Here is a 16949-nt window from a genome sequence, read left to right on the forward strand (position 1 = left end):
CCCCTCCCGCCATCTTCATTTGTCTATTTTGATTGTAAGCTCTCCAGGAAAGCATCTGTTATTATGAGTTTGTACTCAGACACTACAGTGATGGGCAGCAGTATAAAACTCAAAGATAGACGGATCTAGCACAGTGGGACCCAGATCTTAGCTAAGGCCTTAGGTGGTATTGCAATACAAATACCTCATCAATAAATAAATAATACTAATACTAATAGTAAGGACTGGCTCTAGTTCTGCAGTTCTAAGCAAATTGGCAAATGACTGCCCTTAATATCCACCACGCTCTCTTTTGTTGCCCCTATCATCTAGGTATCGTATGTCACCGCTTCTTCTGGCTGTAAAAAAGAGCCTGTCCTTTCTAAATGTATACACCATTTTTAACTCAATTTTAATTACTGTAAATCAAAAAAAAATGTAGCCCTCCACTCAAGTTAAATGAAGTAGATCAGTGGTTTCCAAACTTTAACAACCTGTGAACCCCTTTCACTAAAACGTTAAGTCTCATGAACACCCCCCTAAAAATGAATATTTCCAGGGATTTTTTCCTTTACCTGAGTATAAATTATAAAAGCAGTGATCTTGGAAATATAAAATTTGTTTTTATGACAATCTTATTACACACTATTTATTATTAATTATTATTTATCATTACAGTATTTTTATTACATTATGAAAACGGCAACACTCTTCCAAGATCTCACTTTCGTAGCTTGTATCACTTTGAATAAGCCTGTTATAAGACAAGTCTCCTATGTTGCATCAAGGAATATCAGATGTGAAACAGCATGAAGGTATTTTAGAAGCCAACTCAAAGAGTTCCTCCTACACAAGCATTCAGGTCTTGAGCAGTCCAGGCAAACAACGCACGTTACAACAAAGCTTAAACTTGTTTTTCATAATAATTTTAAAAAACAATACTAGCTGCCTATTTAATTTTAAAAACAGCAAAAAATATCCACCTCCCTTTCCATTTCTTATAAGGAGTCTTGCAGTTTAAATCTCCTCAGTGTGATAGATATGCTTGCTTTGGTCTGCTTAGTTCTTGGAAGTCAGGGGCCCCGTGCTGCCCGGCGTCCCTAGGGACAGCTCTGTCCACAATTAGGGAATTTTTTCCCGAGAACCCCCTGTAACATTTTACGAACCCCAGTTTGGGAACCACTGAAGTAGATGAATGCATAGACTACTGTAAGGGATTAAGTGCTTGGTTTATCTTTAGCACACGCAGACCTATAGGTACACTACCCACGCATAAGGGTATGACAATCAGAAAAGATCTGTGGACAATCGCTATCAAAATCTATGGTATGATAGTATTTGAAGGCAGTTATAAGAATAAGTGAGGCATTCTCTGTCTCTCTGGGATCCAAGTGAATCCCCTATACAAAACATCAAAGTAAATTAATTCATGTTTATGCTTAACTCTGCCGAGCAATACATACATTTGCCTGATAATATACCAGTTATATCACAAATTACAATTGGTGTTGACTGGAACAACTGACATTTATTGGCATGATGAAGCCACTTTTTTGTGACCAGATAATTATTTTGCAGTGTTAGGCCAGGATGATGGATGTAATTGGTGGTGCAACACAGCCATCTACTGGCCATCCTAGTAAAATTATTTTTTCTATTTACACCATCAGTTTGCATAGTGTGCTTTTTAAACTCAGGAAATAATCTTTCTTGGTGTGAAATCCTGGGCTCACTGAGGTCAATGGGAGTTTTGCCATTTCATCCTGGTACTTCCATAGTATATGAATGTATATAGTTTTATACTAGTGACTGAGATTTCTCTTGGATATTTCTCAACCACAGACATGAATAAGGTTGCAGTGGAGGAACACTATTAGATCCTCAGCTGATTATCCGAAGAAGTGGGCTGTAGTCCACGAAAGCTTATGCTCTAATAAATTTGTTAGTCTCTAAGGTGCCACAAGTACTCCTGTTCTTCTTTTTTCAGCTGATTATGATTTTTGTTGCTTTTCTCTAGACTTTCTCCAACTTGTCCACATCTTTCCTGAAATGTGGCACCAGAACTGGACACAATACTCCACTTGAGGCCACCATGGTGTCAAGTGACTCAGACAGGTCTAGCAGAATGAGTACTGTTTACAAGTGCTGTTGATGGACATTGCCATAGCCTGAAGCCTGATTGACAAGGATCCAGGACACTGGCAGTCAATACATGGCACTGGAGATTTGTTGTTGTTGTTGCTAGCTTCTCCATTAGCTTACATACAAAACTGTGGGGGGTGGGAGGGGAGGAAGGGAGAGGGGGAGAGTGAGGTCAATAAATGGTCAATTTCAGACCTGATGTAAGCAGGTGCAAATCCACTGACTGCATTAGGCTTGTACCCAATTACACAAGGTGTGAATTTGGCCTGAAATGTTTTATGACGTGAAGCCAGAGGTTTTTTTATTTAAATTGCATTTATTTTATTTTATTTACACTATACATTTTTCTTTTTAAAAATAACTATCTAAAAAAAACCAAATTTAAACAAAATTAAAAATCTGATTTAAATTAAAGAATAGTTAATCCCCATTTAATAAATCATTTCATTGTAAATATGAAACATATTTTGATAAGAGAAGTTTATGTATCAAACATTTAAGGTTGCTTTGTTAAATAAAAATTAATGTTATATGCTGTTTTGTGTGTTTAATTAAATTCCAGTTGCCATCCTAATACAGCTTTATACAAATCATAAGCAAAAAGTTTATTATCTAGTAAATAAGCAATAGATTATTCACTATTTTCTAACATACTAAACATGTACAATTAAATAAGAATCTGAAAATATTAAGCTATATAATTGCTTAAATAAATATATATAGTTATAGTGTACCTCCTAGGTAGCAAAAAGATGTACAAAACGTAGGGTAAAGGCTCTATTATGTTGTAAACCAACATGTTTTTATAAAAAGCAACAGAGGGTCCTGTGGCACCTTTGAGACTAACAGAAGTACTGGGAGCATAAGCTTTTGTGGGTAAGAACCTCACTTCTTCAGATGCAAGTAATGGAAATCTCCAGAGGCAGGTATATATCAGTGTGGAGATAACGAGGTTAGTTCAATCAGGGAGGGTGAGGTGCTCTGCTAGCAGTTGAGGTGTGAACACCAAGGGAGGAGAAACTGTTTCTGTAGTTGGATAGCCATTCACAGTCTTTGTTTAATCCTGATCTGATGGTGTCAAATTTGCAAATGAACTGGAGCTCAGCAGTTTCTCTTTGGAGTCTGGTCCTGAAGTTTTTTTGCTGTAAGATGGCAACCTTTACATCTGCTATTGTGTGGCCAGGGAGGTTGAAGTGTTCTCCTACAGGTTTTTGTATATTGCCATTCCTGATATCTGACTTGTGTCCATTTATCCTCTTGCGTAGTGACTGTCCAGTTTGGCCAATGTACATAGCAGAGGGGCATTGCTGGCATATGATGGCATATATATATATATTGGCCAAACTGGACAGTCACTACGCAAGAGGATAAATGGACACAAGTCAGATATCAGGAATGGCAATATACAAAAACCTGTAGGAGAACACTTCAACCTCCCTGGCCACACAATAGCAGATGTAAAGGTTGCCATCTTACAGCAAAAAAACTTCAGGACCAGACTCCAAAGAGAAACTGCTGAGCTCCAGTTCATTTGCAAATTTGACACCATCAGATCAGGATTAAACAAAGACTGTGAATGGCTATCCAACTACAGAAACAGTTTCTCCTCCCTTGGTGTTCACACCTCAACTACTAGCAGAGCACCTCACCCTCCCTGATTGAACTAACCTCGTTATCTCCACACTGATATATACCTGCCTCTGGAGATTTCCATTACTTGCATCTGAAGAAGTGAGGTTCTTACCCACAAAAGCTTATGCTCCCAGTACTTCTGTTAGTCTCAAAGGTGCCACAGGACCCTCTGTTGCTTTTTACAGATTCAGACTAACACGGCTACCCCTCTGATGTTTTTATAATTATATCAACCAATGAGAATGCACCTTTCTTAGAAAATAACTGACCTACCAATGGAAAAGCTGATAAAAATTGATGATTTAAATCAAGGCTTTCCACCTGGTGATTTAAATCAATCCACCCTGAGTGCAGCCAGCATTCTGAATCAATTAGGACAGAATGCGAGTTACATTAGCTCCTGGTTTAAAGAAACACTTTGAAATAGTTTAGGATGTAGGTTTTAAGGATGGTCTTGTGGTAAATACACTGGACTAGGACTTGGGAGCTCTGACTGCAATTATTGTCTTTGCCACAGGCTTCTTTTGTCACCTTGGGCAAATGACTTACTCTCTCTCTCTGCCTCAGTTCCCCATCTGTCAAACAGGGATAATGATCTACATCATCTCTGCTTTAGTTGTTGCCTGGACAAATTGATTTATGTTTCTTATGTGCTCAGATATTACAGTGATATTGGATAAAAATCAATTTTTAAAATTCATTTGTAATATTAAAAACTTAGCTACACTACTGTGCATGCATAAAAATTATAAAGTAAAGCTAACTGAAGAAAAGGGGACTCTGGCTAGTTCAGTTTCATTCTTCAAGGTGTGAGGAATGTTTAGCTATGCCCCAAGAATGGTTCCCTGATCACCTTGTGGCATCAAGTGTGTTCATGTGCAGGCTTTCTAGAGGAGGACTTGGGATCATATATGTTAAAATACAGACACCACTCCTTCCACTGAAAGTAATACCTCAGAGCCAATTTCCACCCTGATCGTTCTGCTTGCACCTTGCATCCCTTTTTCCAATCATTGTCTGGCTGCAGCTTTTTTTAAATTGCAAACTTCTTGAGGCTGTAGTTCTGCCTTTCTATTGCTGTACAGGGCCTAGCACATTTTGGTGGCTCAATAACTAGCATATCCTCCTGCTTTTGTCTCTTTGCCCACAGGCTACCGAGGTGGCCTGCAGCAGGAGCCAGGGGTTGGGTTGTTGTTTTTCACACATGGTCGAAGAGGCCGGGTTGGTGACACTTTTCAGTAGAAGGAGATAGGAAGGGCTAATTTGTCACTAGCTGTAGGGGCCGTAGTGCTACCAGCCCAGGGCCTCTGCCCCAGAGCCAAGGCAGGGCCAGCTCCCCTCGGCCCTGGTGGTGGGGACTAGGAAGCACCGATCCAGCCGCGGGAGCCGGATCGGGCCCGGGGCTGAGTCAGCAGCGGCCCAGCCCTTCGCCTCCGCCTCCCGCCCCGGCCTCGCTCGCCCGGCGCCACCATGAGCTGCGCCGCCGCGCTGCTGGGGCTGAGGGGCGCCGCTGCCCCCCGGCTTCTGCGGGCAACAAGCAGCCGCCGCCGCTGGAGCAACCTGGGCGGCGGCTCCTGCGAGCCCCAGGCGGGCGCGGCCGTGCGGGTGGGCTGCGCTGCGGGTTTCTGGGGAGACACGGCGGCCTCAGGTACCGGCGTTGGGGGGATGGGCAGAGGGGTGGGGAGATGCATCAGCTCCCCTCCGCCCCCGGCGCACACCGCACCGCACCGCACGGCCTCCCGGCTGGGGTGGCCCATGGCGCTGGGGTGGGGTGATAAGCCCGGCACAACAACCCTCTTGTCACCGGAAGCGGATGGGGCCCGCGGCGCGCAAGATGAGAGCCGCTGCCTTGCTCCGCTCGAGCCCAGACACAGGAGTAAAGCTGGCCCAGCGCCGCTGGGGTGGGGGCTGACACAGCCGCACGAGAGGGGGTTTGTAGAGCCCGCCCTCCGTCAGCTCCCGTCCCGCGCGAGGCGCCTCCCAGCAAGGGATACCTAAACTCAGAACATTGTCAGCCCAACTTGATTGGCATGAGCATCTCTAGTGGTATTGGCAAAGCCAGCATAGGGCCTCATTTCCCCCCACCCCTATGTTGTAGGTATAGTTCTAGATATAGGTACAGTGCTTTGTGTTTGGACTGTTTGTTTTTTAAAAACTGTTTCCCCTTCCTCTCCCATACATAAATAAAACAGTGATCACAGCACAACACTAAGCATCAGCCCACAAACAACAAAATATTTAGTGTCCAATGTTACAGACACTTACTCATGTGAGTAATTTGCTCACACGTTGACTCTAACGGAATTGGTTAAGTGAGTAAAATACCTTGCATGTATGTTTGCAGGATTGGGCCCAAAATCTTAAAAGTGATATTTCTATCATTAATATATTGTTTCATGCTTTGCAGTAATGTATGTTTTTCTGATTTTGTTTTTTGAAAATGAAATGGCTTTTATTGTAAAATATGACTTCCAACTAAGAGTTACTTAATATCTTTTTGATTAGTTCCTCAGCTTCTCTATGGAGGAAAACTGGATTTTCTAGTTTTTGATTATCTTTCTGAAATTACAATGTCTCTGTTGACAGCTGCAAAAGCCAAATCACCGGTAAGGAAAGAATGATTTTAATTATGAAATAATAATTCAAGCAATTTCACATGAGAAAGGAATCACAAGAATTGTATAATTGATGGTTTGATTTAGTTAACTAAGTTTTACAGTCTGCGCTGTTTGAAATGTTCAGATATCGTCACAAAGTGATCAATGTTTTAAAAGTGCTTCAAATCTTTGCAGTTGCTGAGTGATGCAGGACAGTTGGCTGGAAAGCATTATCATACAAACATTAAGATTTTAAAATAAATCAGGCCCAATCCAGCCAACACTCCTGGGACTACTTGCATGAATAAGAATATGCAGGAGTAGGTACTTAGTATTAACATAGGAGAATGTTAATAGTCTTACAGTGCAAACATTTAGTCTTGATTATTTTAGTTTGAGATGACAGATGGCAGATCTGATTTGATTGACTAACCATAAAATCTTACTACTAAGAAATATCAGCAATATAGCTCTATTAGAAAGAGACTGTTAATTGCAATACAAACATATTGGAAGATCAGAGTGTTATTTACTCTTGGAGGAATTCTGCGCCACTATGCATGCACAGAATTTATGTCCCCTGCAGATTTCTTTGCTTCCCTGCAGGAAAATGACTTTCTGACGGGGAAGCAAAGGGTAGCCACAAGAGCGGTCACGCGACCCTACCCAGCAGTATGTTTCGGATGCCCAGGGCAGCCGGCAGAGAGGTAAATCACTGTGGGGCAGGGGGCAGGATTGGGGAAGATCCGGCTGGTGGCTCCTACCCTGCGCCAGGCTTAGCTGCTAGTGCTGGCTAGGCTGGAGAGGACAGGACTTCCTCTTCCTCTGCACGACTTCTGGGACCGGGTCAGACCATCACCAGATTTCTCCCCCAGCTACAGGAAGCTCTGCAAACTCTCCCCTCCCCCCCCCTTTCCTGTACCCCCTGCTCCTCAGCTGCAGGGGGAGGGATCCCTATACATGAAGCTGCTCCCCCAGCCACCCTACCCCGTGCATCCAGACCCCCTCATACCCAGTCTCTCCTGCTGAGCCAAACCCCCACCTGCACTCAGAACCCTCCTGATGAGCTCCACTCCCCCTGCATGTGTATCAGCCCACAGAGCCACCCGGATCCCCACCCCACCGAGCCCCACCCAGCTGCACCTGGATCCCCACCCCACTGAGCCCCACTCCCCCAGCATCTGGACCCCCCCCACTGCGCCCCCACACACCCAGGCTCCCCCCGCTTAGCCCCAATCACCTTCACCTGGATCCCCCTGCAGAGTCCCATTACCATTGCACCCAGAACCCCCCAACAAGTCCCTGTGCATCCAGATCTCCCCCGCACCCAGATCCCCCCCCCACTCCACACCCGGATCCCCCCACTCTAAGCCCCTCCACACTTGGATCCTGCTTTGCTGAGCCTGCCTGCCCACGCATGGTTCACCTGGCGTGGAGGGGCAGGGCCCTGGGGTGTTTCTGGGACAGGCCCGGTCCTTGCACTGTATCAGGGTTGGGTGCAGCTTCATCGCTGAGTCCGTGTCCTGGGCGGGGAGCTGCACAGTGATCTCCCACCTCTGTGCAGCTAGTTGCCTGTGCTCCCCAATGCCATGCTGGAGCCTCCACATTTATTTGACAAATAAAATTTGCAGAATTTTGCAGAATTTTAAAATACTCTGCACATAATTTTTCTTTTTTTGGCGCAGAATGCCCTCAGGAGTAGTCATTGTAGTTTCCATTATTCATTCTTATTCTGTAAATTATAGTCATGTCTGAATATAAGATGCCCTTTAATATAAACATAGTAATAGTACAATAGCTTCATAAGTTTAATAAACATATTATAACAAAATTTGAGATTCAAATATTTGATCTTGGCTGCTCCAGAGATCACTGCATTTCAGTGGAGGAGGAAATTATCCCTCACCATTCATATATCAATTTCAGGGTGGAATCTTGAGTGGTACTAAACATCATTAGCCTTTATTATTTCAGCAGTTGGTCAGTCCCTCATAAGGTCAGGCCTATTGAATTCCAAAGGAGTTTTCCCATTATCTTCAGTGGGAGCAGGGTTGAGTCCTTAGGCCCTGATCCTGCAAAGATATAGGCATATGAGTAATTTTAGTCACATGAGTAGTCCCATTAGATTGTGGATGAATTCAATTTAATGTTAAAAACAATGGGCCAAATATCTGCTAATGAAACTGGCAGAACTTCATTGCCTTCAAAGGAGTTCCGTCAGTTTACGCCAGCAGAGAGTTAGGCACACATGGCTTGAAATTTGAATGCATTGTCTCAATTCATATGGCTTCAATAAAACTTCTCCTTGAATGGGATAGTTGTGAAGTGTTTTTTTGTATGTTGTAAATATATTTTGTATTTTACTTTATAAATGGAATTGATTAGATCAATTGTTCCCTGTATGATTCCAAAAGCTGATTAAAAATAGTGGTATTTGAAATATATAATTAGACTCCTGTGAAAATAATCTGATGTCCATTTGTGTTGTATTTATGTTAACCTATACACCTCTACCCCAATATAACACTGTCCAAAAAATCTTACCGCGTTATAGGTGAAACCGCGTTATATCGAACTTGCTTTGATCCACCGGAGTGCGCAGCCCTGCCCCCCCCCGGAGCACTGCTGTATCGCGTTATATCCAAATTCGTGTTATTTCGGGTCACGTTATATCGGGGTAGAGGTGTATATTCTTAAGGATTTTTTTACTTTAGAGAAATGTTTTCCAGGTTTCCTTTAGAAAAATAAATCCACCATTTTTAATTATAGAATTAAGAAAATGAATATAGGTCGTTTTTCAATCTTTTCTGCAATCTAAGAGCCAATAAAGAGAAGGAGTTGATTTACCCATGACGAAGATTTGGCAAGTACATTATATAACTTTTTATTATTTCAGGATTTGGGTTACACTCCTGATTTTGTGTTGACTGCAATGGGTCCCTATATTAAGGACATTCACAGGAAAGGTATGTTATTGAATAATATGGGTTGGATAACTTTAATAATTTATAGCTTGATCTTTGAAGTGCTCATCACTCTTAACTACTATTGTCTTCAGTATTAGTTGGGGGTGCTCAGGACCTCACAAGATCAGACCCTTAGTGTTCATATCTTCATTGTGTACTTTGTTACTTCAAAGCTGAATATAGGAAGTCTGACTGTTTTTTCTATGGTTTGAATGAAAACATTCAGCAAAGGGAATTCTCATTTTCCCTTACCTAATACACTATATATTACTTACTGTATAAATTGAGCTATGCGTTTATTTTAAAAGGGAAATTACATTTTTCTTGTCTCCTTTGAGATGTACTTTTATCCAGTTTCATGTTAACTGTTTAATGAGTGAGGTGGGAAATGGTTTTCCCATCCCAGAGAATTTTCAGAATTTGAAAAAAAAAAATCCAAAACATTCCCCATCCTGAATTGGGGCAAGTATCTTGAAAACTTTAGTGAACAGAAAATCTGGAAAAAAAAATTGACTGGGTCAAATGAAATGTTTCACTTTGATAATTCTGAAACATTTTGTTTTGATTTCAACTTTTTTATTTTTCTACTTTTTTTTTTACTATAAATTACATTTCAAAATGAAAAGTCATTTCAAACTGAAATACAACTTTTTCATTTAGAAAGTGTCAAAACAGGATGGTTAGACAATTTTAAACTTTTTTTCAAAATTTTGTCTAAAATCAAAAATCTATCAAAACAAACCCTTTCCTGTGAACAGTTTCGGTTCTGATAGATCAGCATTTTCCAATGAAAAAACATGTCATTAAAAATTCCTGACCATCTCTATCTGTTTATATTAATAGAGAGACAAAGTGGGTGAAGTAATAACTTTTACTGGACCAACTTCTGTTGGTGGAAGAGACATACTGATTTATACTAATAGAAGGTTTATACTAATAGTATGCAGCCATACCAGTTTTCTTCACAACTCCTTAGAAGTCAGATTTGTGGGTAAAAGGTAGTACTAATCTCCCTAAGATCCTCTCATAATTCCAGATTATGCCTGTAATGTTAGAATAGCTGTATGTTTCTGCCCAAGAGTCTTCAGTGAAGTAGTGAACAGTGTAGACGTTTAAATTATGATTAGGTTTCAGAGTTGCACCAGTCACAACTCTGTTTATCTGTAGACTTGATAAGAAAGCACAACATTTGGTTTATTGTTCTGATTGATCAAGTGCTTGACAACATGCAACAGTGCATCCTGGGGCTCAGGGTGTTAAGCCTTGTAGTATAACTGGTGGTTTTAACACTGAACTTTTTGTTCTGTTAAGGTGTTCGTGTCATTAGTAATGCTGGTGGAATGAATCCACTTGGGTGTGCTGCTCATCTTCAAGAGGTGGCAAAGAAAGCTGATGTTGATTTGAAAATAGCTGTTGTTGCTGGAGATGATCTGATGGGCGAGGTATTTTATTGATGTTTTATGGCTCAGTAAAAGTGTGGGAAGTTTGATTAATTCTTTCATACAGCACAGGGATGACATTTAAAATATGTGGTGTCATTGGGAGCTTCACTTTTGTTTAATTAATTATTATACATTGCATCATTATTTGAGAAAATAGCCTCTATCCTTGGTCTGTTTTATATATGGCATGCACAAAGTTAAATGTATATTACTCAAATCAAATTTAACTTAAATGAGCTAGATTGATTGCAGACACAGCTGATTCCATAATCACTACTAGAGATCATGTTTTCTATTTGTTAAACTCAGAAGGCATGAGTTATCTGATCTGAGAGATTGCAAGAGTCTAAAGTGGCTCTGGTGTTTCAGTTCTTAGTGGTATATTCACAAAACTGACGTGTTTAGTATAGCTAAATAGTAACTTGAGTGTGCCTAGAAGCTAATGAATTCTGCTTTTTGAGCTGACACTGTAAGACTAGTTTTGGATTCTAATGTACTAATAGCAGGCCCTCTGTTTCTAATCATGCTAGTATTTCTAGTGGCTCATGTTACAAAAGTAGATATTTATTTGTGGGGGCAAGATGAAAATGTTTAGTAATCAGACAGGACATTTGAATTTCTAGTATGTTTAACATTGAGAAAAATGTCCAGTTTTCCCCAGCTGCTCATGAATGATGCTACATAAATTATGTGTGTTAGAAAAATAATTCATTTTAAAGGGAATGATTTGCTTCAGATCCATTTAAAATAAAAGTTAATAATAAAGTCCAAGGGTGAAACCTGGCCCTACGAAAATCAGTGGGAGTTCTGCCATTGACTTCAGGGGGCCAGAATTTCACCCCAAGTCTGCTCCAACTCCCCTTGTGCCGAGTCTAAGTAGTCACTTTGCTTTTGGCTGTGGAGAGATAGTAGAGATGCTCAATTACTTTTGCCTGGAGGATACCTGTAATGGCAGATACCCTGGCCTGCTTCAAACACTGTAGTACCTAGACTTGGCAGTCTGCAGAAGGTGTAACCCCACATGCATCAGGTCTGCAAGTCCTTGTCCACTTTGCACAGAAGCTCAGCCACTGTATATAAGGCTCTCTGAGTGCAGAGAAGGCAGGATTTAGCCCTAAGCTATTTTTAATTTCTAGTTGCCGTATAGACTAAATAATAGTGACTCTTTGAACATTCCATAGTTTGCACAGACTCAAAGCTTCATGTCTGTTGACTGCTTCCAATATAGTAGAACCTCAGAGTTATGAACACCATAGTTACGAACTGACCGGTTAACCACACACCTCATTTGGAACTGGAAATACACAATCAAGCAGCAGCCGAGAGAGAGAAAAAAATAAAATAAAAGCAAATACAGGACAGTACTGTGTTAAATGTAAACTACTAAAATATAAAGGGAAAGCAGCATTTTTCTTTTGCATAGTAAAGTTTCAAAACTGTATTAAGTCAATGTTCAGTTGTAAAGTTCGGAAAGAACCACCATAACATTTTGTTCAGAGTTATAAACATTTCAGAGTTACGAACAGCCTCCATTCCCAAGGTGTTCGTAACTCGGAGGTTCTACTGTAGCTTATAAAGTACTAGTAGGTTTCGTTAGTAGGTAACTTATTGTAATTAAGTCTAAGGTAGTTTATGGTTGGTAGGTTTGCCGTTTGGGTGCCTTAAGACATTTGAAATCTAGGTAATATTGTGCTAAGAGGCTGCATTTTCCCTCTATATGCAGACCGCCTATGCAAAAACCAAGAGAATTAGAATGGAAAATGCTGTGTTTCATATAATATCTTTTGCAGATGTGATTATTTTCCCTTTAACTCAGGAAGTCTAGCAGAAAACTGTTAGATATTTCAGTGCACTGTATGTTACACTTGATGGGAAAACTGGTATAACTTAAGACAGAGATGGCCACAGTGTTGTTCAAATGTACTTCAAGTGTCACAGATTGGCCTGCACCCTCTCAAATTATTAATACAGGGGCATGGCCAACAGACACTACAGTTCCAGTGGTGGCTCCAGGCACCAGCGCAGCAAGCGCATGCCTGGGGTGGCAAGCCGCGGGGGACAGCCTGCTGGTCCCTGTGAGGGCGGCAGTCAAGTTGCCTTTGGCGGCATGCCTGTGGTAGGTCCGCCGGTCCCACGATTTCGGCGGCAGTTCGGCAGCGGGGACGCCGAAGGCGCGGCACCGACATGCCGCCAAATCGCCGTGACCAGTGGACTGCCCTCAGGCGCGCTGCCGAGAGCCACCTGACAACCAGACTTGGGGTGGCAAAAAACATGGAGCCGCCCCTGTACAGTTCCTAGCATGCCATTAAATGTGAAGAAAGCTGGAATCTGCTCCATTGTTTACAAATTAGGTGCAACCCTTTGGCTTCTGGGGTGAAATCCTGACCCTACTGAAGTCAGTGGGGATTTTGTCATTGATTCTAATGGAGCCAGGAATTCACCTTTGGTATGTTGCTGTTCTGATCATCCCATGACCACAGTTTAGACATTCCTGATCTGCAGTCAGCATTTAGATTCTCTAATTTGTTAGTCCAGTTATCAAATGAGTGACACATAGTTATGTAGATGATAATTAGAGCCCTGTGCGGATTCAAAATTTGTATCTGCGTCCGATCCACGATTCATGAACATGGTCCTCAGATGTAAAGCAGATATCTAGATTTGCAGGGCTCTAATGATATGTATTGCTGACACCAAACATTTTAAATTGATCAATGCAGTGTGATAAAAATTTAGTGTGTGTAAAGTTCCAATCTTACACTTAATAAAAATAAATGTAGCAGAAGTGAAGATTTTTGTCAAATGCTAAGTTGCTAATCAATTAGAGTAGTCTCTGTCTTTATTAGCTTTGGTAATGAGAAATAGGGATGTACTGAAGAGAAAAGGTCAAAGATCAAGCCACTAAAATCCAGTTTATTAACTGGGTCAATACAGAAGGCCTGCCGGCACCTGTAATGTTGACAGCTGTCTAGGATTAGAAGTTAGGTTCTCAGAAAGGTTGTTTAGATAGGTAATCCAGATCCAAATATTGCATGTGATCCCAGAGTTATTCCACAATTAATGAACTGTCAGCTATCCACTGTAAGACTGAATTGATATTGTGCTACTGAAACCAGTGAGGTGAGGCCTGAGCCTTAACACTAGCTTCATTTTCTGACCTTGCAACTACTGTGATTACAGCAGATATTTCTGTGGAAAGGGTTTGATTATGTTCAATTTTAAATGTGTTAAGGACATCTGAAGAAATTGTAACTTACAATGAGTTGATAAATTGTGTAGGTTTACTATCTTTGAAGTTGAAGACTTTGTTTCCTCCGACTTCACGAAAGCTCTGATGAAAAAGGATTAACTCGGCCTCTTATTGGACAGTGTTTGTTAAAGTGATTTACTTTTTGTTAGGTATTTTAACAGTACCATTTTGCCTCGAGTTACGAAAAGATGGATATTTGCTGTTGTCTGATATTTAATACTGTAAAATATTCATAGACCTGGATGTTTTAACAGAAAGACAACCTAAAAGGAGATGGTATCACAGATATGGAGAGTGGAAAGCCATTTCCAGAGAATATTCACAGCATGAATGCATATCTTGGGTAAGATATTTTAAAAGTTGTATGTTTTGTATGTTGTTTTAAAAATGTTGATGTCATACACATTCTGTTGATTGCATCAAGATCGTTTGTTTTGGTTTGCAAGTAAAATAATAATAATGTAGTGAATTAATGGTGTTGGGCAGCCTGCAAAGTCAGATTTATTTGCTTTCTTTCTCATAAATATTTAGCACTGAGATTTTCCTGTTGTAACTCTTTGGCATCACTCACCATTCGTCCTCAGCTTTTATTTCATGCCAAAAAATTTTAGTTCAGTTTAATTTTAAACAATGCCAACAATCCCTTGAAATCCACATACAGAGGCTCCTCTCCTTGCATGGAACAGGGTTGTGGGACAGGGGGCAGCTGCTCTGGAGCCATCATCCCTAAACAAAAGTATTGGAATCTGTGAAAAAAGTAATGTAATCTTAGGCTGCATTAGCTTTTCTGTGGCGCCTCTCCCTGCTGTGAAACTCCTGATGGAGCTGGGCTGTCCCGAAGTCTCTGCATAGGTGGCCCTGCCCTCCAGAACCTTTATGGATCTGGGGATTCTGGGAACCAAACTTCCTGTCTGTCCCATGGGGAACATAACTGTTCTTTCCTCCTGGGGGAAAGGTTCAGAGAAAACTTCAGAAGAGGAACTTTCAAGAGTTTTCTTCCATTTGTCTCACTTCTGCAGGCTTTTTTGTGGAAAGGGGTGAGTTGGCCCATCATTCCTATTCTATATCACTATTTGACTGTTCAGAATTTTTTAATAGCTGTCCAGTTATAAGTATACATACATGCCTGGTTTACTTGAAGACAATGAATGTGTTGGCATATGATTCTAAAAGACTAAATGTCTTTAGTTCACTTTTCTTTTTCAAAATACTACTCTTGTAACTCTTCTCTCTTTGATTTTTGGCAGTCTAAAGTCTTTTGTTTGCAGAGAGCATAAGATATGTTTTAGCTCAACCATAAGTTATGGGCTTGATGCAGGGATCATTGGGAGAAATCGTGTGGCCTATTTGATGCAGGAGGTCAGACTAGATCAGGGGTGGGCAAAGTACGGCCCGCGGGCCGGATCTGGTCCAGCTAACATTTCTGTCCAGCCCGCCTTGACTAACATTTCTGTCCGGCCTCCTCTGCCCCCTCATGATCTCCGAGTCTGGGCTGCTCAAAGTCCCATGGTGCAGCCGGGCGCTCAGACAGGCTGCCTTCCTGCCTGCCGTGGCCCCACGCTGCTCCCAGAAGTGGCCGGCTGCTGCTGGCATGTCTCTGCATGCCCCTGGCGGGGCGGGGAGGGGAGAGAAGGCAGCTCTGCGCGCTGCCCCTGCTCCCAGCACTGTCCTCACAGCTCCCATTGGCTGGACACTGGCCAATGGGAGCTGCGGGGGCGGTGCTTGCAAGTGCGGGCAGTGCATGGAGACCTGCTGCCCCTCCCCCACAAGGGGCAGGCAGAGACGTGCCAGCAGCAGCCACCAGCAGCCGCTTCTGGGAGTAGTGTGGGGCTATGGCAGGCAGGCAGGCAGCCTGCCTGAGCCCTGCTACACCACCGGCTGGGAGCCGCCTCTGGTAAGTGCCTCCCAGCCAGAGCCTGCACCTTGCACCCCCTCCTGCACCCCAATCTCCTGCCCCAGCCCAGAGTTCCCTCCTGCACCTAAACTCCCTCCCAGACCCCACATCCCCTCCATTAATATAGTAGACATGTGTGGCCCATGGCAACTTACCGAAATTTGTGGAGTGCCCCCCCCTGCGAAAATTATTGCCCACCCTGGACTAGATGATCATAGTGGTCATTTCTGGCCTGAAAATATATGATTCTATGTAGCATAACCAGATAAGAATACAAATATATTGTAAGCTTTTTGTTGTAAGTTTACTGCTGATGAAAGCTGCCAGAGTTCTAGCCCCTACTATATATAGTGATCTCCTAACATACCAGGTACAACATAAGCAGTTCAGTATTCCCCACATAGCCCCACTATTTTGCTTTCACCCTGTTCCGTAGGGACAGCTTCTGTGGATAAGAATAGTATCCATCTCACTTAGCCTCTTTGCTGTGACTTCCCAAAGGGCTGCCCAGTCTAATGGTAATTTTTAAAAATAGCCACCTGCCCACAGTGAAGTGCACAGGGAGTCCTCCTGTTTCTTTCACATAGGCCACCAAAAGTCATTACATGTTTAAAAAACAAACAAACTCCCAAACAAAAATAGCTAATTGTTCAACTTCTCAAACATTTTCTTACTGCAAAAATCCACATTCCTGCTGTGTGAAAGTGGAGTTTTCTTTTGGTCCCGTTAAATAAATGGTTTCCACAGACTTGGATGCAGACTACATGACTGCACATCTTACCATCTAGGAAAATATTCAAGTATTCAAGGAAAGATAGTAAGTAAGTATTAAATGCAGCATACATATTTTTTCTAGATGGAACAAAAATATTGAAAGAGAGCTCTCTTAGTTTGTCAGTCAATATTTTCTTCTGAAATTGCTCTTGGCTTGTTTACTTATTGACCCTCAATATATAAAAAAGGAAAAGTCGCAATGAGCTATACACGAGGCAGCGGAACATAACATAAAAATGGTCACACTGGTCCATCTAGCCCCGTATCCTGTCT

At 41.9% G+C, this 16949-nt stretch overlaps 1 protein-coding gene across 1 annotated transcript in view; it reads left to right on the top strand.

Annotated features, from left to right (window-relative positions):
• The first annotated feature begins 5137 nt into the window (after positions 1 to 5137).
• LOC101931777 (uncharacterized) overlaps positions 5138 to 16949 on the top strand; it is a 93853-nt gene continuing 82041 nt past the window's right edge. The window contains exons 1-5 of the mRNA XM_005299360.5: positions 5138 to 5401; positions 6259 to 6359; positions 9247 to 9316; positions 10628 to 10758; positions 14263 to 14351. Of these exons, the coding sequence (XP_005299417.2) occupies positions 5224 to 5401; positions 6259 to 6359; positions 9247 to 9316; positions 10628 to 10758; positions 14263 to 14351 (569 nt within the window). The 5' untranslated portion in view covers positions 5138 to 5223. The remainder of the gene's footprint in view (positions 5402 to 6258; positions 6360 to 9246; positions 9317 to 10627; positions 10759 to 14262; positions 14352 to 16949) is intronic.

The sequence above is a fragment of the Chrysemys picta genome, chromosome 5 (assembly GCF_011386835.1).
Source record: "Chrysemys picta bellii isolate R12L10 chromosome 5, ASM1138683v2, whole genome shotgun sequence".
NCBI lineage: Eukaryota > Metazoa > Chordata > Testudines > Emydidae > Chrysemys > Chrysemys picta.